The sequence below is a fragment of the Vipera ursinii genome (assembly GCF_947247035.1).
Source record: "Vipera ursinii genome assembly, chromosome: 1".
Lineage (NCBI taxonomy): Eukaryota > Metazoa > Chordata > Lepidosauria > Squamata > Viperidae > Vipera > Vipera ursinii.
In genome coordinates this window covers 338,360,151-338,387,952 of record NC_139512.1, presented here as the reverse complement: position 1 = coordinate 338,387,952, position 27,802 = coordinate 338,360,151, and the positions used below count along the sequence as shown (strand labels likewise).

Below are 27,802 nucleotides of genomic sequence, written 5' to 3'. Positions count from 1 at the left end.
TCAGCCAGGGTGTGATTTTCAATGCTGTTTGAGTGGCAGAGATTTACAACCTATATTAAGCATGTTTAGGGCTTTTTTTCTTAAAAAATTAAAAGTCAAGATGAAAGCAGGACATTATAACCAAAGCAAGCATGCAAGGGGCAGAACATCAAACATACAGTTTTAGCTGACCTCTTTTGACTTTTTTTTTAAAAAAAAAAACCAATGGATACCCCTAAATCAGGATTTACAATGTTTTTATTTGTCGACTCAAAATGGCTAACTACACCACTTACTTCTGTCTACTGTCTACTGCCAGAGGTGGATTCAAGGGTTTCATATACCTCCCACTGCCTCTTAGCAAGATATGTCAATCAAGTCATTGTGCGCATGTTGTTTGAATTTGCCCAGTTTAAATTTATTAACAAACCACACAGTCTCTTTGAAGCCCTAAACTGATTTCAGGACACTTTTCTCCATATGCATATGTTTCCAGGCTACCAGAGCAGGAAGCAAGGAGAGGACTCCTTATGTTCAAATCTCTTCACCTTCTGGCACATCTGCAGAAGAGCAAATAGGAACTTTGAACAAGGACCAAGTTGCTTTATGGACTTGCTCGCCTGTGGCTGTAATCATTCAGTGCCCAGTTTCCTGTAAAGGAGTTTCAGCACCCGAAAGTATTGCCTGCATAAAAAAAGAATACATATCTCAAACTAATACACACTTCTGCTTGTTTTTCCTATGTGTTTCTTTCTTTGTGTACTTTTCACAAACCTAAAACATACATGTTCCAAAAAGCTGATGGTTTACTAATTACAGAGGATTTAAGCAGCTGCTCAGCACTGCATTGGAAGGATTGGCCAGACACTCCCATTGTATTTAGATGTGTAAACAGTTGCCTTGTTCTTTAGGCCTGTTGATATGTTCAAGCAAGCAAAGAATCCAGAATTTGGAAAACCTAAGAGAAAAAGACACTCAGAAACAACATGGCAAAGCTTCTTGATGTTCTAGATCATGATTCCTTCAATCCTCTGCCACTGGTTACTGGATTCTTTCAGTCTCCCAAATATTAGGAAGATACAAGGCTATCAGACAGAGGTTTGCAGGTAGAAAAATGAAAGGAAGGGAGGAAGACAGAGTGGCACTGACTAAACAATATGCCTTTAGTTTTTCTTAGCAACTGGCTGTGTTGCCCAACAAATTGATCCCACACAATGTTTATATCTGCCAAAAGGATAGTAGACAATTTTTATGGCTAAGAATTAAGTGTGAGTCCACCCAATGAAGAGTGAAGGCCTCAGCTGAGAAACAAAGGAAAGAGTAACATACAGATAGTCCTTGACTTACAACAGGTTGCTTAGCAACCATTCAAAATTATGACCAACCTGAAAAGAGAACTTAACAACCCCAAATTGAAAGTTCCAACGGTTGGGCTCCCTTTGTGGTCACATGAGAACTTTGGCAATATGGATGTATTTATAGCCATTTGCAGCATCCTATGGTCACATGACCAGTTTTACAAGTTTTACCCAAAACTGTCACTTTTACTTTTTGACAAAACCACACCTATAGTGAACAATTGATTTGCTTAATTACCACATTTATTTAATGACCACACATTTACGTAATGACTATAGTTTTTTGCTTAAAAACTGTTACAAGAAGGTCATAAAATTGGGTTGGTTGTGTAACAGCCCATTTTGCAACTGTTAAGACATGCAACCATAATGGGCAGGTTATTGTTAACCTATTAATGATCTATTACTTTATATGTGATACCCTTTAGTAATTTTATGAAAATTGGAATGCACTTATCTAATAAATGAACAAGTCCATAATGCCATTGTCTGTGCTATTGATGTGTAAACTTTCCAGGTAGATAAGTATGAAAATTGTGAAGCCAACTGCAGCATCTGCCTTGAGATGAACTCAGATTCATATTATAGTAGATAAGCATGAAAATTGTGAAGCCAACAGTAGCATTTGCCCTGGGATGAATTTCGATTCATGTTGCATTTACAATACACAAAACATAAAAATAAAAGTGATTTTTTTCCTTTAAAAGTTTATACTGTAAATAACAATGCTCCTACGGTGTACAAACAACTGAAAAACATATAGTGACAACACTGCGTAATCATCATGGGAACAGTGGGAAATCTGCAGATTCTCATAGCAAATGAAGAGTTTGGCCAACTCTTGCCTGATGCTAAAATGGGGAAGTGGGTCTCCTGCAGTTCAAGTCCGCTTACACTTCTCCTATGTCTGGCTGCCCTCCTCTTCTGCAACCATAGGTTGCTGCTCCTGCTCTTGTTCTGGGTCTCCAGGAAGCATGCTGGTGACGGTCTGGAGAAGGGATTCAATTTGCTCTTCTGTAAGCCTCTCCTCGCTTTCTTCCACAATCTGCAAATGACAATAATTTAGTATCTACCAGTATGTCCTGATCACTCTTTTACATGCTAACCTCCAAGCTCCTTAGGACGAACTTAACTCTCAAAATTCCCAACTGGTACAGCAAGAGATTGTCCTAAAAAAAATAAAGTTGACATTATGCAGCAGATGAACAAAAAATGATCAACTTTAAAATTTAGGGAGGCTCAGCAAAATTAGTATAAAATTAAACCAACCACTACCCATTAGAAAAACAGTTAACTAATCATGTTTTCCAAAGAACTGGCACAGAGGCCCTCTCTTCCCTGATAAGAAAGGGCATTCCTACAGATAAGACTGTTGGCACTGATAAGAACCTTCCATATCTCCACACTGATTGAATGCAGTCAGTTAGGTACTTTCAATATCTGGATACACCTTGAACCCAAACCTTATAACTGAACCATTTACCCTAATTTCTGGCCCTCTCACCAGCTCTACTGGTAGGAAGGTTGCTCGGCAGTGGCGTAGCGTGGGTTGTCAGCACCCGGGGCAAGGCAAGTAATTTGCGCCCCCTAACCCGTGGATTTTAGCACTCGAGTCTCTTCCACTAGATTAGTTAAAGAAACCCTTACCCCCTAAGCACATGTATTGTTTGTTATGAAAATACTGATGTAATTAAAGTAAAATGCATCTAATGCGCCCCCCCAGATGTTGCGCCCGGTGCGGCCGGCCCCCCCTGCACCCCCCACGCTACGCCACTGTTGCTCGGGACTCCTTATTTGCAGACAAATTGCCCCTGTGGGTACAAGGAGGTCAAAACTCTTGCTCATGTCCTCATTGTTGTTGTTAGCTGCAAAGTCGTGTCTGACCCATCGCGATACTACGGACAATGTTCCTCCAGGCCTTCCTGTCCTCTACCATCTTCTGGAGTCCATTTAAGCTCACGCCTACTGCTTCAGTGACTCCATCCAGCCACCTCATTCTCTGTCAACCCCATCTTCTCTTGCCCTCAATCTTTCCCAGCATTAGGCTCTTCTCCAGTGAGTCCTACCTTCTCATTAGGTGGCCAAAGTATTTGAGTTTTAGCTTCAGGATCTGGCCTTCTAAATAGCAGTCAGGGTTGATCTCCTCTAGGACTGACCGGTTTGATTGCCTTGCAGTCCAAGGGACTCACATGTCCTCATAGAGCAGGGGTGTCAAACTCAATTTCATTGAGGGCCGCATCAGCATTGCGGTTGCCCTCAGGGGGCCGGGTGGGTGTGGCCTGGGTAGGCGTCGCCTACTGGGTGGGCATGGATAAAGTGCGTATGGCCTACTGGGTGGGCATGGCCAGCTCTACATCGTTCGCATCAAGGGTGCCTATGGGGGCCTGGGCAGGAGTGGGACAGATCTTGGGGTCTCTGGCAGGAGGAGGGTCTCTGGGCCAGGGCCAAGGCAGTGGGGGCCGTTCCCTCACTATTTCCAGGATGGCTTCGCTGGCTGCATGAAACCACTTCACAGGCCGGATCTGGCCCTCGGGCCTTATGTTTGACATGTCTGTCATAGAGTGTCCTTTTTATCATATCACAAGATGTGCTGTGATCTCCCCAGTCATCTCCAAATGTGAAGATAACACTGATAAATTTTATGTTTATTACTTTTTAAGGGATGCTAGAGCCACACTCACATATCAGGTGGTCAGATACCTTCACCGTCATGCAACTGTGCAAAACCTTTAATTAGATATATCATTTGATTGTCCCTATTGCTTCCCTCCCCCAACAATGAATTGTTATATCAATCTATTTCTCTTTTTTACTGTAAAAGTTGGTCAAAGGTCATAATAAAGATATTTGATTTGATCCTAGTTTCTGGAATTTCTTTGCTTTTTCCCATTTCCTACTTTCTAATACCCTGTCCAATAGAGAGAATTCATTGCCCATTGGACTATTTAGGTTCAGCCTTGCTCTAATTGGGATGCAGCATGAATTTAAAGTGAAACATTATTTCGTTCATGGATCTTGACCTTGTAGTAATGAAACAGCTTGCATTTCCTAATGATGTTACTATATACTGTAGTATACACTTTCAGAAATGTCATCCATGACAGGCATGTTGTAGATGAGGTTTCTGACTAAATACAGCCCACCGGAGAAAGAAACAGCAGTCTACTTCAGTGTTCTGTCAAAATCAAGTGGATGTCCAAAACCAAGACAATATCAACATGTTTTTGAAGCTTGGAAGGTATGAAACAAGCTACTGGGCAAGAGCGAAGAGCGAGACCACTGGTGCTTATGACCTAGTTGAATTAAAGCCAAAAGGAAGCCCAGCTGCTGACTGCCCAGAAGCAAAAGGAAAGGTTCAGGTTTCAAAGATATATCTACTGTTGGTCCACGGAATGTCAGACCATGAACTAAGGCAAAGTTGATGTCAGAACAGAAACGTCAAGACTGAATATTCACATTCTGGAAATCAACAAACTGAAATGGACTGGAGTAGGTCACTTCACATCAGAAAAGCATTAGATCTTCAATTGTGGATTAAAATCTCATTGAAGAAATAAGGCCAGCTATTATTAACAAAATGGTGTCTTAAGTCAGTGCTTGGATACAACCCTTCCCCAAATGAAAGAGGATCTTAATCTGAGTCAAAGGTAAACCAATTATCTTATGATAAACCAAGTATACTTTAAACCAAGATGCAGTGGAAACGGAAACTGAACAGTTCTATGGCAATTTCCTATACCATATAAAAAAGGAATAATTCTAATTACAGTATAGGAATCTGAGATACTAAAGCTGGAAATAGCATCTGGAATGACAGGAAATTTTGGTCATATGCTAAGAAAATTAAATGCTTATAGCACATGACTTATTCCAAGAACCTATAACATAATTCTACAGATGGCCATCATCAGATGGACAAGTCTGAAATCAAACTGACAAAATATTCTAAAGGCAAAACTAAAGAAATTTCATGCTGTCAGCAAGAACACATTGTGGTGCTGACTATGGCTCAGACCACAAACTTCTTGTTGCAGAGTTGTATCTCAAACCAAAGAAAAATAAAACATCTGACCAATATGTCAGTTTATTTATTTTGATATTGTAATGAATGTAAAGAATAAATTTAATGGATTAGGTTTGGTAACTAGAGTGCCTGAAAAAAGCCATGGCATTATTAATGGTGAAGGAACAATATATTCAGAAATGCAAAAATAGTTGTCTGCTATGCACTGAAAATAACTGAAAGCAGAAATACACAGTACAAAAAAATCTGAGAACAATTAAATAGGAAGGACAAGGGATATTTATAAAACTTAGAGAATTAAATATATTTAACAGCCAATCCTAGTAAAATGATGTCCAGCACAAAGAGTAAAAAGCAACTAAATGACTGAGCAACAAATAACTGTTCTAGAAGTTTTATTTTTTTCCTAATGATGCATATGATCCAAGTACTCAGTGGAAACGATAAGAAATTTCTGATGCAAACACTCACCTGTTAGACCTGCCTAAGAACAGCAAATGGAAATTCTTAATCACACCATAAAACCAAATAAAATCCTTTCCTCTTTAAACAAACAACTTCTATCATAGCTAATGCTCTGTATAGATCTAATGCTCTTATCTCAGAGAAAAACAAACTTCCTCAACTGCAGGCAACAGGTTTGTGATCTTTAGCCTTTTGTGTCTAAGCTATCAAAATGACTTAGATATTGGATCCCAGAAGAGGAAATTTTACATCTTTGGCTTCAGTAGAGTTGTTCTTTCCTACTCTGAGTGTGCAATCTGGAGTCCTCGTGGATTCATAGCTCCTGCTCAATAAGCAGGTGGCAGCTGTGGCCAGGAGGCCCTTGCATGATAGAGGTAGTCCTTGACTTACAACCACAACTGAGCCCAAAATTTAAATTGCTAAGCAAAACATTTTTAAGTGAGTTTTGCCCCATTTTACAACTTTTCTTGCCACAGTTGTTAAGTGAATTGCTGCAGTTGTTTAGTTAGTAATATGATTCTTAAATGAATCTGGTTTCCCCATTAACTTCCCCATTAACTTGTCAGAAGGTTGCAAAAGGTGACCATGCGATCCCAGGATGCTGCAACCATCATGAGTCAATTTCAAACTGTCTGAATTTTGATCACGTGACTATATAGGGATGTTGCAACAGTTGTAAGTGTGAAAAATGGTCATGTCACTTTTTTTTTACTGATATTGTAACTTTGAATGGTCACTAAATGAACTGTTGTAAGTTGAGGACCTGCTTCATCTTGCGTGCCGGTTATGTCTGTTCATTATCTATCATAGCATGTCACAGGTCTAAGTTATTTATGGGACATCTCTCCTAAAGAACATTTGACTGCCCCACTCATTCTAATCAAGTCACCACACTCTGGATTTTTTCCTTGAAACATCGTCACCTGATGGGACCCAGCTGCCATGACTCTTCTGTAACAGAACCCGTTCTTTGCAGTCATCTTCCTCCCAATATTCAGTTAGCCCCAACCTTATTAGCATTTGAAAGCTTTAAAACATGGCCCTTTCCACTAGGGCAGGAGTAGGCAACCTCGGCTCTTTTATGACTCATGGACTTCAACTCCCAGAATTCCTGAGTCAGCTATCTGACTCAGGAATTCTGGGAGTTGAAGTCCATGAGTCATAAAAGAGCCGAGGTTGCCTACCCCTGCACAAGGGCAAAGGTAAGTTCTGACTGGAAAAGAGTATGAATGTGAACCAGCTTTCCTATTATTATTACTGTTTATTGCTGATTGTTGATTTACTCTCCCTCCCAGTAACTGAAAGCTACTGAATCACACTGTTCAATGTGAATGTATATAAATTCTTTAAATCGTAAATAATAATAGTCAATAAGAAAAATAAAATATCTGGATAGAGGACATGGCAGTACCTTGCCCCTTAGGTGCAATCTCAAAACATCTGGTTTACCACTTGAACACTATTGGCACTGACAAAATCATCAGTCAATTGCAAAAGGTAGCTTTCCCATTAAACAGCTTGGATGCTGCAATGATACCTTTAATATTATTGAACAACTTCTGCCTATCTCAGGTTTTTGGAAAGGATTCAATAGGTGGATAAAAGTGCCAAAAGCAATCTAAACATCTGGCTGACTGTACAACCATAACAACAATAATATCAAACTCTTCAAAAAAGCAGCCAAAATAGCTAATACAATCCTGGGTTGTATAAACAGAGGCATAGAATCAAGATCACAAGAAGTATAAGTACTGCTTTATAAAACCCTAGTAAGACCAATTTGGGTCACCATACTATAAAAAAGATGTTGAGATTTTAGAAAAAGTTCAGAGAAGAGCAACTAAAATGATTAAAGACCTGGAGACTAAAACATAGGAAGAACGGTTGCAAGAACTGGGTACAGCTAGTCTAAAGAAAAGGACGACTAGGGGGGACATGATATCAGTATTCCAGTATTTGAGGGGCTGCTACAAAGAAGAGGGCATCAAACTATTCTCCAAATCACCAGAGGGCAGGACAAGAAACAATGGTTGGAAACTGATCAAAGAGAGAAGCAACCTGGAATTAAGGAGAAACTTCCTAACAGTGAGGACAATTAACCAGTGGAACAGCTTGCCTTCAGAAATCGTGGGCATCACTGAAGATTTTTAAGAATACACTAGACCAGGGGTAGGCAACCTCGGCTCTTTTATGACTCATGGACTTCAACTCCCAGAATTCCTGAGTCAGCTAACTCAGGAATTCTGGGAGTTGAAGTCCATGAGTCATAAAAGAGCCGAGGTTGCCTACCCCTGCACTAGACAGTCACTTGTCTGAAATGGTATAGGTCAGGAGGGTCAAACTGCCAGCCCACGGGCCGGATGCGTCATCAGGAAACCGTGCCCACTCCATTGCCGGCAATGGAAAAAAAGCTCCGATATGTTGCATGACATCACGTGATGTCACAAGTTTGATATGTCTGGTATAGGTTCTCCTGCTTGAGCAGGGGGCTGAACTAGAAGACCTCCAAGGTTCCATTCCATTCCATTCCATTCTATTCTTCAGGTAGGTAAAAATTATTTTTGAGCTAAGCAAATAGAAATGATTGTTTTTCTCTACTTAACTTTTAAATACCTGAGAGACAAAACATATAGGTAGTCCTTGACTTATGGCCACCACTGAGCCTAAAGTTCCCATTGCTAAGTGAGACAATTGTTAGTGAGTTTTGCCCCATTTTATGACTTGTGAAGCGTATCACTGCAGTTTGTTAAGTTAGTAACACAGTTAAGAGAATCTAGCTTCCCCATTGACTTTGCTTGTCTAAAGGTCACAAAAGGGGATCACATGACCCCGAGACACTGTAACCGTCATAAATATGAGTCAGTCATTTAAGCGTCTGAATTTTGCTCATGTGACCATAGGGTTGCCACAATGGTCATAAGTTTGAAAAACGGTCATAAGTCACTTATTTCAGCTGTAACTTATTTCAACTATAACTTCAAACAGTCACTAAGTGAGTGGCTCTAACTTGAGGACTACCTGTACTACAGTATAATAAAAACAGTAAGATACACAGCTGAAACATTTTGTAAAATTGAATTATTTTAACCTATTTCAGTTAAAGTCAGCAGCCTTGATTGTGTCCCTAGGAACTATTTGGGAATCAAAATATTTTTATGGAGGGGGATTAAGCTGAGAGTGATCTTTTGTTTTATTTTCTATCTCCTGTAAACTAACAGACTCCCTTAAACATGGAATAGAGCAGATGGAGAGATTGCCTTTTTGCTAAATCAATGACCTAATAACTCCCACATCTTCTGCGAGAGCAGGCGCCACTTCAGAACGTTCGCTTCAGCTATTCATTTTCTTCTAAAATGAACACTTTATTTGCCCAGGGAATCTGCAGCTCTCAAGGATGTATCAGTCAATAGCCATTGACTCTGCAGCTCTCAAAGGTTTGTTAGCATGGAATGATGCAGCATGGAGGTGGAAGGGGGCGGGAGAGATAGAAAATAAGCAGACAATATTAAGAGAAAGTGACCACGTAGTGTTGGAGATAATGATTAAAGGAAAGGAAATTTACCTAACTGACTGGGTATTTTGAACTTTGCACATTTTAATAATTCAGAATAACGGTAAGTAGGAATCTGTGATCAGAGAAGCTAATGGGAAAAAGAGCTTACACAGTATGAATTTCTTTTTTAAAAAGGTATTTAAAAATGGGGAATGCAGGAAAAGCATAAAGTGTCTATTTTCATCCTCAGAACTGTCAGATACAAATTCAGTGCAGAGAAGAGCAACAAAGATAGCGAGGGGCTTGGAGGCTAAATTTTAGGAAAAATAAATAAAGGAACGTGGTATGTTTAGCCAAAGTGAAGGTGAAATAACAAGTAACAAAGGAACAACGGGGCTAAAGTCATATTTTTTCTCATGCTTCTTCAATGACAAAAGAACTAGACAGCTGTTCAGGTCAACATAAGAGGCCAGGGTTAGAGTGGGACCATATTTATATTTACTTTGCATGAGGATCAGACGAAATACAGAGCATGAAAGAATTTTCTGATAGTCTGGTCAAATCTTTATGAGTCTTGAGAAAACCAGAAGTACCAAAAGGACAAGATTCCCATCTTCAAAAAAGGAACAAAGGAAGCACTAGGAAATTACAGACCAGCTGGCAGAACATCAAAGCAGACAAATTCTAGAATCAATAATGAAGAGATCATTCAGTAGAAATTTTAAAATGGGCTACCTATCAGAAGATAAAATAGCAGTAACTCATTTTTATCAGACAACAACTTTCAGAGATGGCAGAGAATACTGTACATACAGTATATTATACCTTGCTTTCAACAACAAAAATGTGACAAAGCACTCCACAAAATTCGGATTAAGTTAGTAAAGTGTGGACTTGATGACAAGTTAATTAATTGAACACATAGATGGTTTAAAACTGGTTGTCAGAACCAACCTGGCTTCTAGATACATTGCTCTCCATGACAACCTGATTTTATTGTACGTATTTCCTGTCTTCTGTCATATTTGGACTTCTATTGTGTATAAGATAGAATCTCTCCTTATAAAACTAAGTAGCTATTTCATGTGTGTTTGCACAAATATCCAAAAAATACAGTCCATTCCTGACCATTTTATTTTTACATTTAACCTAGATATAATTACTTTGCTTCAGCACTCTTCTATGGCTTCTTGTTTATTTCTTGATGTTTATTTCTTTAAATTTATATGGCTGCCCAAATCATTCTTAATATCCTGGGTGGCTTACATAATATATTTACAAATATTACAATAACTTACATTCCAGTCTTCTAATATATTTCCAGGGCAGTTTTCAATACATAATCAAAGATGAAATAAACAAACCTGTTATAATAAAATAAATTCAAAACAACAGAATTTCAATACTGCTAACAATAGCAGTAACTCCTCCTGGTAGCTGCTATTCTTTGTTGACTTTTCCCACCTTTCCCAGCCTTTCCACTGTATCTGTACAGGTAAGGCTCACCTGAACCTGGATCCTACTGTCCATGATTTCATCCCATCAAATGTATCTTTGTGCAGTTACTGCTGCAACCATTTCGCAGCCAGAGTAAACAATAAAATAGGCTGAGGATAAGGACAAAAGCAAGAAAAAGGATAACCAGACAAGAATGATATCAATCCCAACATTATTGGAAAGTTGAGAGATCTCCTTGACTGATTTTCTATGTTCAAACCAATGTTTCAGAAGGCAGCTTTGTAACTTACCAGCTGGATTTCAACAGCAGTTGCAGGCCTGTGGTTGAGTAGTTGCAATTTTTCTGCCCTGTACCCAAGCAAAGGAGATAAATATATATAATTTAGGGATTCTGGTCACAGGAATGAGTCCACATCATAACAAAACCTTGTCCACAGAACATCCAACTTACTTCAGTGTCTTACTTACAGCCTGGCCTTAGAACTACAGCAGTCAAGAATGAAATAATTTGGGAGCTTGAAAATTGCCATTCCCACATCTGTAATCCATTGGAATTTGCTGGTTTGTAAGTTTTAAAACCCTCAGTGACCCTTTGTTCAGGAACATTCACATCCCATTTCTCTTTCTGAACCCAGATTTCAAAAGCTTGTTTCCTTAGATAGTCCCAAAGGGCTGAAAACATATTTCAAAATCCTTTGCGGCACAATAAAACCATTAAGTGTCAATTTCACATCTTTGGTTAACAAGACAGGCAGAAGTCAGGGATGTCCAATTTATTCAGTATCAACAGCTGGGTGAAATTTGATCACTTTTATGTAAAATTATTTAAACCAGTTTATTTTTTTCAACCATGAGTTAGCTATAAAAAATTTTTGTGAACAACATTTAAGCTAAATGAAAACATAACCAAGGATAATTTATAATTACTACTATACTTGTATATGTCTGGGCTTTTTTAAAGGGAGTTCAGGAATTTAAATCATGGTGTAACAACTCAGAATAGAGATGAAATAACAAAGAGATGCCTACAGCGCTGTTGGAGGAAGAATGAAGAGCCTAATCAAACATAGGGAAGAGCCTTTATTAAGGTATATACAATAAAGAGGGGTAAAATGTAATTATTTCCCCCATTTTATTGTGTCCATGGATTGCTTTCTAGGAACCCTGTACAAAGTGACTCAACCCCTCCTAGGAGAAATGGGTCAGAAGGTTGTCTGATAGGCTGCTCTGAAGATTATTCAAGGCATCTGTTAAGGGAAATCATTCAAATCTACCCTGAGCTGAATTCCAACTGTGCAGGTCCCACTGAGTTAAGCATAGTCTAGCTTGATCTGAGAAAAGTTTTACTTTCTTAGTCCTAAGGAAGTGGAGAGGGTCCACAGGGTTGTATATTAGATCCATGTTCTTCCAAACTGGTTAAGGTCTGTGGGGAGACAATGTGTGGTTGAATCTAAGAGGTGGTACATTCATTCTTGACTGAAATGAGTTATGCCTGGGGTTAGGATGCAAAGATACGTTCTCAAGTACTCATTGTTGGACCAAACTATGCTGGATAATTTCTGATACATCTCCAACTTTCTTTTTCTAGGGAAAGCATTTGAGACAGAATTTGGGCTGAAGCTTCACAGGCTCCTGAGGGAAGATTATTTGTATTCCTCCCAGTCAGGCTCCAGGCCTTGGCACATTACTGAGATGGCATGATAATGATCTATAATGGGAACAGGATTCAGGTTCTGCATCCATCCTGTCCCACTTTGATCTCTCAACAGCTTTCAGTACCATCCCCAAGTAAACTTGCTAGAATTATTTGATTAAATAAATGGTATCATTCTGCCCTTGTTTCGGGGTTGAGAGTGGGAGACATAGAAGTGATTTTCCTTCTAAGGTTGGTTTCATTTCTCAGAGCTCAATTCTTTTCTCTCGAGTGGGGTCAACTTTGACATGAGCCTAGATATGATCACTATGCTGACGTTATCTAGTTATACTGTGCATTCAGAAAGTATTCAGACACCCTTTACTTTTGTCAATTTTGTTATGTTGCAGCCTGATTCTACAGTTGTTGAAAATCATTTTTTATCATTAATCTACACTCTGTATCTCATAATGACAAAGTGAAAACAGAATTTTAGAAATGTCTGTAAATTTATTAAAAAATAAAAAATGGAAATATCACATTGATCTTTTGCAACAACACTTGAAATTTAGCTGAGATGCTTCCCATTTCTCTTGATCATTGCCGGCATGTTTCTGCATCTTGATTGGAGCCCACCTATGGTAAATTAAACTGATAGGACACGATTTGGAAAGGCACACACCTCTTTATAGAAGGCCTCACAGCTAACAATGCATTCTGCAGCAGAGCAAAAGCCATGAGGTCAAAGGAACTGCCTGCAGAGCTCACAGACAGGATTATGGCAAGATCTGGGGAAGGCTACAATAAAATTTCTGCTGCATTGAAGGTTTTTAAGAGTGCAGTGGCCTCCATAATTCTCAAACAGAAGAAGTTTGGCATAACCACCACTCTTCCAAGAACTGGTAACCTGGTCAGATTGAGCAATTGGGGGAGAAGGGCCTTAGTAAGAGAGATGATCAAGAACCTGAGCTCCAGAGATCCTGTGCAGAGATGGAGCTCCAGAGATCCTGTGTAGAGATGGGACAAAATTCCAGAAGGACAGCCATCACTGCAGCCTCCACTGATCTGGGTTTTATGGCAGAGTGGCTAGACGGAAGCGTCTCCTCAGTGCAAAACACATGAAAGCCCACTTGGGGTTTGCAAAAAAGCACCTGAAGGACTCTCAGACTGAGGAACAAGATTCTCTGGTCTGATGAAACCAAGACTAAACAGTTTGTCCTCAATTCTAAATATTATGTTTGGAGGAAACCAGGCACTGCTCATCACCTGCCCAATATCATCCCAACAGTGAAGCATGGCAGTGGCAGCATCATGCTGTGGGGGTGTTTTTCAGCAGCAGGGATTGGGAGACTGGTCAGGGTTGAGGGAAAGTTGAATGGAGCAAAGTACAGGGATATCCTCAATGAAAACCTGTTCCACAGTGCTCAGGACCTCCGACTGGGCCGAAAATTCACTTTCCAACATGATAATGATCCTAAGCACACAATCAAGACAACACAGGAATGGCATAGGGACAACTCTGTGAATGTCCTAGAGCAGGGCTTTTCAACCAGTGGTACGGGTACCACTTGTGATACATTGGCACCTAGCAGGTGGTACGCGACCATCCTAGAAAAGTGGTAGCGGGGGAGGAGGATGAGCTGAACCGGTGGCAACACTGCACAAGCCTGAGCGAGAGATGGCTGGAGCTGCAGGGCTATCAGGTCACAGTGGAAGCGCCAGGATCAGCACCAGGCTCCAGCTGGAGCTCGTCACTGATCCTGGCACTTTTGCTGAGCCCAGTAGAAGCACCGATCAGCTGGAATGTTGCAGCATCTCCAGGGTCTTGTGATTTACATTCAGATGCTTGGCAACTGATTCATATTTATGATGGTCACAGTGTCCCAGGGTCATGTGAAGTGACCAAAACCTGCTGCAACCACCCAGCAGACGGGGGGGGGGAAATAAAATCAAACACCCCCACCCCACCCCTGCTGCCAATCCTCAACAGAAATGCTCACACCAATGAAAACCTTGGACAGGAGGAAGAGCGCCACCAGGCAGGCAGGCAGGTGTCTTGCTCGGCTGTGGCTTGGGGGGCACTTTTTTCAGTGCCATTGTAACTTCGAACAGTCACTAAGCAAATTGTTGTAAGTTAAGGACTACCTGTACTTCATCACTTTTTTCCTTTTTTTTTTAGTCATCAAGTTTTTGACACCTTGCTAGGCGACTGGTGGTACTTGGATGCTGCCATATCCTAAAAGTGGTATAATGGGTGAAAAGGTTGAAAAGCCCTGTCCTAGAGGAGTGGCCCAGCCAGAGCCCTGACAGAAACCCTGTTGAAAATCTCTGAAAATGGCTGTCCACCGGCAGTCACCATCCAACCTGACTGAGCTTGAGAGGATTTGCAAGGACAAATGGCAGAAAATCTCCTAATCCAGGTGCGCAAAACTTGTCACGTAATACCCAAAAAAACTCGAGGCTGTAATTGCTGCCAAAGATGCTTCAAAAAAGTACTGAGTGAAGCATCTGAATATTTATGCCAATGAGATATTTCAGTTTTTTCTTTTTAATACATTTATAGACATTTCTAAAATTCTGTATTCACTTTGTCATTATGCCTCTTCCCCCGCTATCCCCAGGACAGGATTAGGTGGTTATGGACTCTTCTCAGTACAATATGTTTTAATTTTTTTAACTTATTTTATATATATATATATATATATATATATATATATATATATATATATATATATATATATATATGTCATATGTTAACTCATAGATTACCTTGCTAGGCCCCAAACATGGGGCAAATATTTATTTCCTGTTTTCAGCCTTATCTCAAAGGCCATCGAACAGGCTGTAGTCACACTGGACAGTTCATATATTTGTGTAAATTACTAACAAAGAATTTAGGGAGGCTGATATGCATTTCGGACTCATTAGTCTTCATCAGTCAGTCATACCCTTCTGAGATTCGAACCTGGGCTGCTTGTACATTAGGTTTACTTCTTGAGCCACAGGTTCTCTCTCGCTTTGTTAGCTTTTTTGCAAGGGGAGAAATATGTGTCATATGTTAACTCTTAGATTACCTTGCTAGGCCCCAAACATGGGGCAAATCTTTATTTCCTGTTTTCAGCCTTATCTCAAAGGCCATCGAACAGGCTGTAGTCACACCGGACAGTTCATATATTTGTGTAAATTACTAACAAAGAATTTAGGGAGGCTGATATGCATTTCGGACTCATTAGTCTTCATCAGTCAGTCATACCCTTCTGAGATTCAAATTTTTTTTGGATTGCTAACAAAGAATTAAGGGATGGCCTTGGGTTAGGCTGAAACAGGAAATAAAGATTTGTCCCATGTTTGGGGCCTAGCAAGGTAATCTAAATACTTAACAAACATTTAACACACACACACACACACACACACACACACACACACACACAAAATTTATAAATAATAACATCAAGCCCCTGCTCTGTTCAGGATCTATTCTAGCATCTTTAATAAATTAGCATCCATGCTCTGTTTGAAGACCTCTAGCAAAGGAGAAAAAAAATCTCACATGGCAGCTTGTTCCACAGCTCAGAAATCAGAAAGTTCTTCCTGAAGTTCATCCTGAATTTATATTCTTGCAATTTTATTCTAATGGTTCTGGTCATGCTCTCTGAGGTAATATAGAGTAAATGTATTCCTTTTTTTTCTTCATACATTTTAAGTATGTTACCGTACAATATTTCTCCTCATCTATCTTTTCCATAGGCCAAACCCACACAGATTCTTTAACAGTGGAACTTTTGTTTCCAAACCTCTTATTATTTAGGCATCTTCTGAACTCACTCCAATCTGTTTCTCTTCTAAACAACGCCAATGACAAGCACATGATATATGACCAAGGCAACATAGAATAGAACAATTCTGTCTTGTCTTCTGGACCTTGTGCTCCTATTATTGCAATCAAAAATAGCTTTTACTTTTTTAGTAGCTGCATCACACTGTGGTTTCCTTCTCAGTAATACCGTGAGTGCTGCTTCATTTTAGCTGCTCCATTTTGGCCCTCACTATATAACAAGGATGCTACACCTCCTTATATCTGTTTTCTGATTTGTAAGATGTTATTTTGAAGGTGTCAAAAGCTGTTTTCATCTAGATCAACCTGAATATCTGAATTACCTCTGAAATACTGGATTTAATTTAATCTCTTTTAATTGTTTTTAATTTTTGTATCATAGTTTTAAGTACCCTGTAAACCGCCCTGAGTCCTATGGGAAAGGGCGGTATATAAATTCAATAAAATTCAAATTCAAATTCAAGTACCTGTAAATATGACATGACAGTTGAAGACACAATGGTCTTTTTTGTTGTTGTTGTTGTTGTTGTATCAGCTATCTGGGAGAAAATTATTGATAGAAGAGTGGAGTAACATAATGATATGTTACCTAGTTTAGTAATAAAACGTCTGCAAGAAAACTGCTAAGCTCAGAAAGCACCAAGGATCCCACAAAAAATTATTGGCCTAACATAAAGAGTTGCTAAATAATATAAAGCCCTATATACATCAACCTTCCGCAGTCTGATCTCCTCCAGATATATGAATATTACGCCCCAAATTGCCAGCCAGCAAATAAAAGTTATATAAAAATATTATTTTTTTAAAAAAAAAGGAAAAAAATGATATATTTTTTAAGATCTCATGTGGGAGCCTGCCTTCCTATAACAATTATATTGTTAATGGGCGCCATCTAGAGGTACCAACTACTGATTTAAGCTCTATAGAACCTGGATGACAGCTCAACATCTATAACTGAGCACTGTAAACACAGATAATTTGCAGCCTCCAGATGTGTTCCCTGTAGCTCTATCACTTAGCATTGGCCAAGCAAGCTGAGACTTCTGGGACTTTTTATTTTAGACACACAAGTAGAACCTTGGATACCTAACTCTGTAAACGTGAAGGTATAATATGATGTGCTCAGTGGTGGGATTCAAATATGTGAACAACCGGTTCTCTGTGTGGATGCCGCTTCAGGAAGTCCATTCTGGGCCTGGGCAACAAAAAATTAGCTACCGGTTCTGCCGAAGTGGTGCGAACCGCCTGAATCCCACCAGTGGATATGGTCTTCGATAGCATCGTTCTCTCGATGCCTTTATACAGATGCTGGAGAGATCAGAAGGATAGCAAATGATGCAATCAGGCAAATATCATGATTACTTATACGCATCAGAATGTCTCTCCAAGCCGCCGCCATCCCGTCCGGAGACCTGCCGCGTTCGTCAAACATTGACGAACACGGCAGCTGTGCAAACGGGATGGCGGCGTTTTGGAGAGTGCGCGCGCACTCGCCAAACCGCCATCCTGCCCGGAGACCTGCCGCGTTCGTCAAACATTGACGAACACGGCAGCTGTGCAAACGGGATGGCGGCGGTTTGGAGAGTGCGCACGCACCTCTCCCAAGCCGCCGCCGTCCGGAGACCTGCCGACGTTTGGGGAGGTTTGGGGAGGTGCGCGCGCACCTACGGTCGTTCGTAGAGGTGCGCGCGCACCTCTCGGAATGGGTAGTGGCGCCGCTTCTTGCGAAAGCTGCCGCGGCCCGTCTGCAAAGCTGCCGCTTTCGGCAGCTTTGCAGATGGGCCGCGGCAGCTTTCCCAAGAAGCGGGGCCGCTGCCCGTTCGCACGGAGGTACGGAGACCTGCCGACGTTTGGGGAGGTTTGGGGAGGTGCGCGCGCACCTACGGTTGTTCGGAGAGGTGCACGCACACCTCTCGGAATGGGTAGCGGCACCGCTTCTTGCGAGAGCGGCAGCTTTGCAGACGGGCCGTCGCGCAACCGGGAACCGGTTCCATCACACATTAAAAAAAAAGGCAACCGTGCACGTCCGCGCATGTGCAAGAAAAACCCGTTTTGCGCATGCGCAAAACATTTTTTTCGCATGCGCGTGCATGGACGCACGCACGCGGCTCCCACTTTTTTTTATGTGTGATGGAACCGGTTCCCAGTGGCTCTTTTCCTTTTTGGGGTTGCCGACCCCTGGTCTAGGCCAAGTACTGAATCACAGCATTAATGTGATAATATTAAATTATATATTATTTTAAATTAATGTCATTTTGGTACAATCACAGTTTGCTGCAGACACCATGGAGGAAAACGATAATAAGGATTATCAAGAACAATTACACAGATTAAGTGAATGCTTAGAAAGACAGTATTGTCTACAATTGGAAAAGTACTCTAACAATTCTTACAAGTTATCTTCACAGCAGTTTGTTATAATATTTTTAGGCAAAAACTATTAAAATCAAACTAAATTGACTAGAAATAGTCCTCACCTAACAAGTTGCTTGGCAACTGTTCAAAGTTATGATGAACCCAAAAAGGTACTTACAATGCAGATTTGAAGTTCCGATAGCCATGATCACACTTTGGGTGCTCAGCAATGGGCCCACATTTATGGCTGTTTGCAGTGTCCTGCAGTCATGTGACTACAATTTATAACTCTTTTTGGCTAGAAACTGGTGTTTACTTCTGCTTTCCAGCAGAAAATGCCTATTGTAGGGGTAGGCAACCTCGGCTCTTTTATGACTCATGGACTTCAACTCCCAGAATTCCTGAGCCAGCATAGCATAGCTGGCTCAGGAATTCTGGGAGTTGAAGTCCATGAGTCATAAAAGAGCCGAGGTTGCCTACCCCTGGCCTATGGCAAATAATGGGTTTGTTTAATAATTGCAGAGTTCATTAATGACCAGCACAAAAAGTGTGGTAAAATCTGGTTGGTCCATGTGATGACCTGCTTAACAACTAGCACAATTTATGACCATAATTCCATAATTCAATTATGGTCATAAGTCGAGGTTTACCTCTTTATTTAAGGATTTAGGAGCAGAAATTGACTACTTTAAAGGAGCAGAAAACAAATCTGGAGAGGGTTATTATATATTGAAGGACGTTTTGCAGAGAGAAGTACCAAGGAAAAGTTTCCAGATCCATACATACAGCCTAAATGCTGCACTGGTCCTTTCAATGCTGATTCAAAAATTTCCTCAGCTATTAAAATTTAAATTTCTGTATGTTTACATTTATCCAAAGCAGAACATCCAGATTCAGTCATAGTTTTGTTCCATATACCGTAGCATCAACCTTGTGAATGCTCAAGTTTCCTCTTTCCACTACGTATTCAAAAAGGACTACACACACACACACACACACACACACACACACACACACACACACGGTATATGTATGTATGTATGTATGTGTATGTATATAGCACGTGTATATGTGTGTTATGTATGTATATGGGTAGATATATACTTTCTTTTGAGAACAGGTAACAGAATTTTATTTTTAATGTGGGCCAGTATGCTCACAGTTAAAAAAGACAATTCTGTAAATGTTATCTTATTTTATCTTTTTTTTTTAAAGGATGTTGTGCATGTAGTGCCACTGCAAGCCAGCAGAACGTAGATATTCCTGATAAAGTGCAGATTGCCAATAATCCCAATTCACATTCTCTCAAAGGAGAACAGATAACTACAGTCCTTCTGTTTACTATTAATTTCTAATATTAATTTAAATCAATCCATTTTATTTATAACCAGAAGGCCCAAAAGTAAGTTACAAATTAAACTTGACACTGAATAAAAGTTTAACAAGTAAAATATTTAATAAACATTACATAATAGAGTTAAAACCCCAGCTCACCTATTAAATAATTTAATAAATATTTCCATCGTTAACTGATGAAGGTATAAAGTGTGACCAGATCACTTAGTGATGGGAATCCTGTCATTAACCAAATCCACAATCCTGACAAATTCATTTTATGTTCCTTCATAAAGTCTTTTCAGATACAGCAATTATTACTTTTGCTAAAGTTAACTAACAAGTAAGGACTTATACTGTCTCATATTTGAAAGTATTGAGTATTTATTTAAGCTTCCTTGAATGTAATTTTCAACTTAGATATAGTACATGTTTATATGATTAAATACTGTTTTATTTCAAATATTATTGCAGGAAACTGCTACTCAGGCTTTTCCATAAATAAGAAATTTATCACATTTATATGGCCACCTATCTCACACAAAGTAACTTTATGTGAGACAGCATACAATAGCATCTACTATTAAAACATACTACAAAACCAATGGAAACAGTAAACATGGATAAAAATAAAATCACAAATGGGAGAATATCACACATAATGCAGCTGACTTACGGGCTCCCTACCACCAGGGGATCTCCTGGCCTGAACTAAGAGTATTTTTATGAACTGAAATGATTCAGCAATATTACTATGAATAGTTGGGATATATGTAATCCAAAGCAAACAATTCTAATCCATTGTTGCATGGTGTAAGTTATAACTTACTTTGTTAGCTTCTGATTTTTCAATGCTATGAGGAAATCTCTTACAATCTCAGGACTCTGGAACTTACATGGTGTCTTTGATATGTATTTCAATGTCTAGAAAGAAAAAGAAAATTTTAATATTATTCCCACTGCAATGTAGTAGGCCACGTTCAGTTGGGGGTAACACATCTTTCTCCTGGTTTCAAATGCTGCAAATGATATTATTACTGTGGGTGTGTAGAGTCAAGATGTTTTGCTTTGTGGTTCTTTTTGCAGCAAGAGCAATGAGCTTTACAAAGCTCCTATTTATTTCATTTAAAAGGTCATGTTGCTATTTTTTTAATATTTTGCAACCAGATTTTAGCAGCATGATCTGACTGGGATGGGGAGGTGGAAAGATGCTCCACTGCCATCCACTTTTTAAATCTTAAGGAAAATTGGACAAAATTCGCAGCAAAATTTTCAACCATATTAGGAATTCAGACAGTCTTAGGATAGTAAAATAATCTCCATTTGATAAGGCATATCATTAAAGCTGGAGGAAATAAAAAAGGGACAAGAGAAATTATCAGAGAATATGATACTAAGGCTTAGGAAGTGAAATGTTGTGATGGACGGATGTAATAGAACTATAGATTATTATGGTCCATCGCACAGTCAGCCAATGTTCAGACTGGAATTGGCATTTTTATTCACTTATTAAATAATTACAGGCAGTCCTGATCTTACAATCATTCATTTAGTGACCGTTTAAAGTTACAACAGCACTGAAAAAAGTGACTTATGACCATTTTTCACACAACCATTGCAGCATCCCCATGTCATGTATCAAAATTTGGATACTCAGCAACTGGCATGCATTTATGATGGTTGCAATGTTCCAAGGTCATGTACCTTTTTCAAACTTCTGACAAGCAAAGTCAACAGGGAAGCCAGATTAATTTAACAACCGTGTTACTAACTTAACAACTGCAGTGATTCACTTAACTACTGTGACAGGAAAGATCATAAAATGGGGCAAAATTACTTAACAAATTCTCACTTAAAAAACAGAAATGTTGAGTTCAATTGTGGTCATAAGTCGAGGACGACCTGTATTATTATAATATTACTAGTTATAGTATTGAAGCAGTATTATAATTTTTTTAAAAAAGTATGAAAATTATTTCACGAATACATATCATTTTTCAGGGATATATTTTATTTATTTGTATCCCACCCTTATTATTTACACACAAAAAACCTCAAGGCAGTGAACATATCCACCATATCTTCCTCTTCCTAGTTTCCCCAGAATAACAACACTGTGAGGTGAGTTTGGGCCATGAAATGTGTTACTCCTTTGAATTTTTTTCTTGTTCTTTTCATAGATAGCAGGATTATAAAATATTCTTGTTCGTGGAAATAAGCAAGTGGGATGGAGAGGGAAAACGCAATAAAGCAGAAGATTTTTCCTCATTTCTTTACTTACTTCATATGTGATTGTGTTCAGATTCTGCTGGCCAACACTCTGCTTACTTTTCCCAGGTTCATGGCACTGCTGCTTCAGATCAGTCAGCAATTTGTAGACCTGGGAAGGAGGAAACAGCTTTAAACATCTCCAGAACTTTGAAGGAACATGTGGCAGGAGACCACTTTAAAGTAGCAATGTGGTAAAAGGCCATCTTGAGGACTAAAGTACCCTCCTCCCTGAAATATTTTTTAATTTATTTATCAAATTTGTACACTCCCCATCTCACCTAAGTGGCATGCGCCTACGCATGTAGCCTTCTGGAAGGCCTTAAATAAGTGGCTCTTTCCCCAAATGTTGGGCTAAGGGGAAGCTGGAGCCAAATAAATGTGGATGCAGAGATTTGGGCGAGTTTTGTTTTCTGGGGCCTGTAGTTATTTTTATGCAGGTTTTGTGGTTATATTGTGTTTTTATTGTGTCCCTGTGAGTCACCCAGGGTATCAGCCTTGCCAAATGCTCAAGGCAAGAAGCAAGTCCAGAAGTTCTAGCTCTGACTTTATGGTAAAATTACAGTAACAGAATCTTGCAAGTCTGAAAGAATATCTCTTCCTCATCATCTTTAAAATCCAAGAAACTTAGTAGGGTCCTTTCTGAGATATATGCCATGCCCTCATTCCTTCTACTGGCTCAGCTGCATCTTATTTGATAGTTGTCTACTCTGGGGCTCTTCCTTCTGTCTCTCAAGGTCATTCCTACATACCATTACACAGTGTCATTGTATATAAGATAGGCGGCCATATACATTTTTTTCATATAAATAAATATGAGGAGATACTGGAAAATCCTTTCCAATAAGCCAGTTAGTTTCCAAATATTTAAATTCAAATTACCACAGGCTTTAGACTAGTGAAACCTATTTTAGGTTGTACTAGCCTCCCTATAAATCAATTAAGTGCATTCTGAATAGCTCCTTAAGCAAATGGACAGAAGAAATGCAGGAAAAGAAGTCTCCAAGAATGTATTCAGCTGAAGATTTTCTTGCAGGAGTATAACTGGAGCTTGCACACTGCTACAATCTGTTGCTAGTGTTTTAAGTGTTCTTGATTTCAGCTTATTTCAAAGAAAAGAGCTTTTTGTTATCACTATTAAACAGAGGAAATTAGCATCCCTTTGCAGATCTGTAATTCATCTGGCATAATCGAGCAACCCTCTATTATGGCTACATTTTAAATTATGGCCACCCTCCTTTTATGCTTACCCTTTAAATCAATTATTTATCACTGGAGACAGATACATTTTGATTGTTGTATTTTAACATCACGAAAGTACAAATTTTTATTTACAGAATTTATTTTCATTCAACAGTAGACTCCCCAAGGTGCCTTATAATTCCTGTTATGTAACAGTAACTCTATGATTTTGGATTTTGCAATTATTAAACACATGGCAGAGAGAGCTGTCAGTCTTTTAAGAAGAAAATAAATGAGAAGAGGAGACACCAATTAAGGAAATACACGAACAAACATAAAGAGTATTGGCTAGTCCAGAAGTTATACTACTAACCTAGGCTCCATCATGAACGACATGATGTTCTCATGCCCATTAATTGCAACCTCAGATAAAGGTGGAAGGACGTAGAACAAGTTGACTTCTAGAAAAAAAAACTTCCCTAACTTGAATACCATCCAGATCTACCGAATTATATCATCATGAAAACAAAATTGACCTTATACTGTATATAACTTTTCAGAACAGTACAAATCACATTACCTCATAATTGCTGAGAAGGGCTGCGTTTCCATCTTTCCTAGGGAAAAAAAACAAAGAGATTGAAAGTGCAATGATACTTTAACAGGACAAGCATGGAGAAGCCACCTTAAAAGCCGTAACTTTCTTCTAAAAATTGAAAGAAACATGGGCATGGAGCTTAACGTAAGAAAGGGTTTTACTTACAAATCATTTTTAAAACTGCACTTAAACTTGAACTAAGAATAAGTGTGCCATAACTTGTAAAGACTATTGAAACCAAATCTGTTTACAAGGACTTGTTGGAGACCTGCCTGCTCTTGTTTTCTATTGAACTACATTCCAATTAGCAGCAAATAAACTCATTTTATTTTCAGAAAATGAATTTAAAAAATCAAGATTTCTTTTTAAAAAAATCACATTTGCTTATCACAAACTAGTGAAAGCTATACATCCTTTGGACAATGCTGGACAGATAGGCAGCAGAAAATATCACTAGCATTTACAACGGAATGACCACTGTTTTCAGGTCCCCTGTTGCAACATACTTAAAAAATACAATGCATTATGTCAAGCACAGCCGACTCTTTGAATAGAACCACCACACTCATCACTTTCACACAAGTTCAACACCTTTTCCACAAACTTCCATAGGCTCTAATGTTGTCTTTACAATGTACTGGTTGAGTGGATGAGAAAAGAGAGCCCCTTCTGAAAATATGCTGAGTTGGCGTTCTCATTGCATTGTGTGTATACAAGAAAAGTTACAGCAATTATGTTCATACACAGACACACACAGACACAATCATTTCATGAAAAGTGTTTTTGTTGTTGTTGATGGACATATATTCTCTTTTGTTGGTGGAGATATTTAATTCTTTTGAAGGTCTTTGCATTCCATTATGCATCCGGAGAAATCTCTTCTGGATCCCCGTGCCCAACAACTATTGTTAAGAAAAAATAATAAAAAAGGAGAACAGATCCAAAGAGAATTATTTTCACTGGACCCAAAGCATGGGAGATGAGTGGGCTGGCTCACTTTAGAACGAATGTTGCATGGTTTTAGAAGACTTGAAGAGGTAATTTGGCCCATGACCTTGTCTGCTGGATAGAACCATTGCCCACATGAATTTTTAACAATGTTTTGCCATCTTTATCACAGCATCGAAAGCCAGCATGATGCCAAGTTGATATTTTCCTCTCTTTGGCTACAATGTAATCTACACCTACTTGGGAAATGAACAAAAAGAATTGTGGGGTTTCTAAAGAAATATGCATATTTAAAGATCAGTCTGTAAGAAATAGTCATTCCCCTCCATTTGTACCATAGATCTCATTCTTTTCATTACAAAGATATGATGGAGAATTTTAGCTTTAGGATGATTCAAATCAATATTTACAAACATGCCCAATACATCTTTCAAATTAAATAGGTACTATTTATTTATTTTTAGGTATTATATTTAGAGAGAAGGCTGTGAAAATGTATAACACCGACACCAACTCTAGGACCAGCTGCAACATCAAAGACTCATTCCAACAGTCTACAGTCAACAGGTATCTAGGGCATCAGCAACTATATGGAACCCAGCACCATCTCTGGGGCCAGGAACATGATCAACTAGCACACAGGATGAAGGCCCTCCTCATCTAAAGGGGGGTGAGAGCATTGAGCCCTGTGGCAACCACACATTAGGGGCCTCAGCCACAGTCCCTTTCCCCCAAATCAGCACAGACTGGAATGCCCCCAGTGAAAGAATGATGCCCCTCACAACTAATATTCATTGGTGGTCCAGAAGGATATTATGAATCAAATATTATGACAACCAAAGGCAGCTGAAAGATCAACCAGGATGATATATACCTCATCTCTAGAAGTAAAGTGATCACTGTTGTCTTAACTCAAATTGAAAAGGCTTCAGATAATCTGTTCCCTGCAATCCCATTTCTCAGCAATCTTTTCAAAAAGGGATGATTGAAGTGTGCCTAAATTATCTAGAACCACTATGTCCAGGAATGTCTTTTTGAGAAGGGAGCACAATCCTTCCTCTTTCAAAACTGGTCGACCGCCCCTTTCTCTCAGAGGATGACATAATCACATACCGTGTTTTGCCAAAGACTCAGAGTTTGGGTTTTTTGCCTCCAAAAGTGGCACCAGGTCTTTTTTTTTGGGGGGGGGGTTGTCTTTTCCACTCATCTCACAGCAGCAGCACCATAGCTTGGTTCTGACTGCAAAATGCAGGCCCAAACTCCATTCTCAGCTGCAGAATGAAGCTGCTTCTTTGGTCGCAGAAGAAGTGGGCTGGCGAGGCAAGTGTCAATCCATGGGAGGCCTGCCTGCAATGGTAAGCTCCATCCCCCCCCAGCTTGATTTTTAGGCATGTATCTTGCCCCAAAACTAGTTATTTTGGGGGATAGGGCTTATAATAGGCTCACCCCCAAAAATCAAACTAGGGCTTATGTTCAGGGTAGGTCTTACTTTCAGGGAAACATGGTAGACCCAAGAACAGGTCACTTCCTAAGTAGCTTTCACAAGCCAGGAGGAGGATCATCTCAAAGACCATGTTCACTTCCTTGGAGTCATTAGCTCATCTCATCTAAACCCACAAGACAATTCCTCAGGCACATCAAAAGTCAAAATCCAATAATAATAATAATCAAATAAAACAACAGTAACATAATCTTTCTGCTTGCCTGATTACCAATGAAGTATCTAAATCTATAGGTAATTATTAATCAGAACTTTCTTATCAAACTGCACTGAAATCCTATGAATATTTATTTTTATTGGATCTTATTCTCCCAGAAGCCTGCCTATCAATACAACGCTGCAAGGGAACAAGCAACCACCACTAAATTAACTGGGATTTACTCTTGGATATATAGTAATTACTTTTTAATGTGTAAACTGCATAAGATACTATTACAAGGGTTTTGTTAGTTTTACTGTATGTGTGTATTTTCATTAATGCATAGAAGAGCAGTGTGTACCCATTTAAATACACAACTATGATTGCACATACAGAAAACTGTTTTCCTCCTATACACCCTCCCAAACTTCTCAAGTGACAAAATTAATCACAAGTCTGGATTAAGAAAAAGCAAGGGGGGGGAAAGGGGGGGTAGTTATGTGTATGCCCAGCAAGAGATTCTCCATCACAGCAGGCAGAAGCAAGCAACTGAATTTGGCTAACACAAAAAAAAAATTAAGCAGGGTCAGACCTGAATTTGGATTGGAGACCATAAGAAATGGGTTGTATGCAACACCAAGGAGTAATAATAATAATAAAAAAATCAGGTTAGGAGGCAATGACAATCTATGTTGCCAAACCCTCTTTGTGCCTGTATCCATGAAGTCGCCAGCATTTGAGGCTTTAACCCTCTTGCAATATTGAAGGACTATAGGCAATAGCTGGATTCGTCGACATACATAATCTGCTTCCTTAACGATCCCATTTCCAGGGCTTGCACAAGAAAGATGAATGGTGAACTAATCAGCGAGCCACATTCGCACAACCCACTGAAGCATTTTATATATATATTAAAAAAAACCAGCCAGGCAAAGCGGAGGAGCCATGTCTGCAGGAGGTCGAAGCAACCGCGAGAGCTTTAAACGAGTCAGGGAAACGCGTGTGCGTGCACGACCGGAAAGCAATGGCAGTTCAGACCCACGCCCAGGGTTTCTCTTTCTTCCCTGCGTCTGAATGTAATCCTGCCTCTCGTTTTTAACCCCTTCAGTGGGGACAAGTCTTGCTGGTCTAAAGAAGCCCAGCTCGCTCGCTATCTTACACTTCCATGTTGCCCTTGCCGTCCAGGGGCAAGTCTGCACCGCCGTCGCCACCACTGTATCCTCCTTGCGTT

The 27,802-nt window shown here is 39.5% G+C and overlaps 1 protein-coding gene across 2 annotated transcripts; it reads right to left on the bottom strand.

Annotated features, from left to right (window-relative positions):
• Positions 1-219: 219 nt before the first annotated feature.
• CRCP (CGRP receptor component) lies at positions 220-27,802 on the bottom strand. Of its 2 annotated transcripts, XM_083351464.1 has the most exons (8): positions 27,731-27,802; positions 23,966-24,002; positions 22,217-22,315; positions 20,765-20,859; positions 17,464-17,553; positions 11,068-11,125; positions 2,232-2,382; positions 220-663 (listed from the first exon to the last, which is right to left on the bottom strand). In XM_083351464.1, the coding sequence occupies exons 1-7, from the start codon at positions 27,736-27,738 to the stop codon at positions 2,239-2,241; spliced, it is 531 nt and encodes a 176-aa protein (XP_083207590.1). In that variant the 5' UTR covers positions 27,739-27,802; the 3' UTR covers positions 220-663; positions 2,232-2,238. The 2 variants fall into 2 exon arrangements, with proteins under 2 accessions (XP_083207590.1, XP_083207591.1); XM_083351465.1 differs by lacking the exons at positions 220-663; positions 17,464-17,553 and having other exon boundaries at positions 1,982-2,382.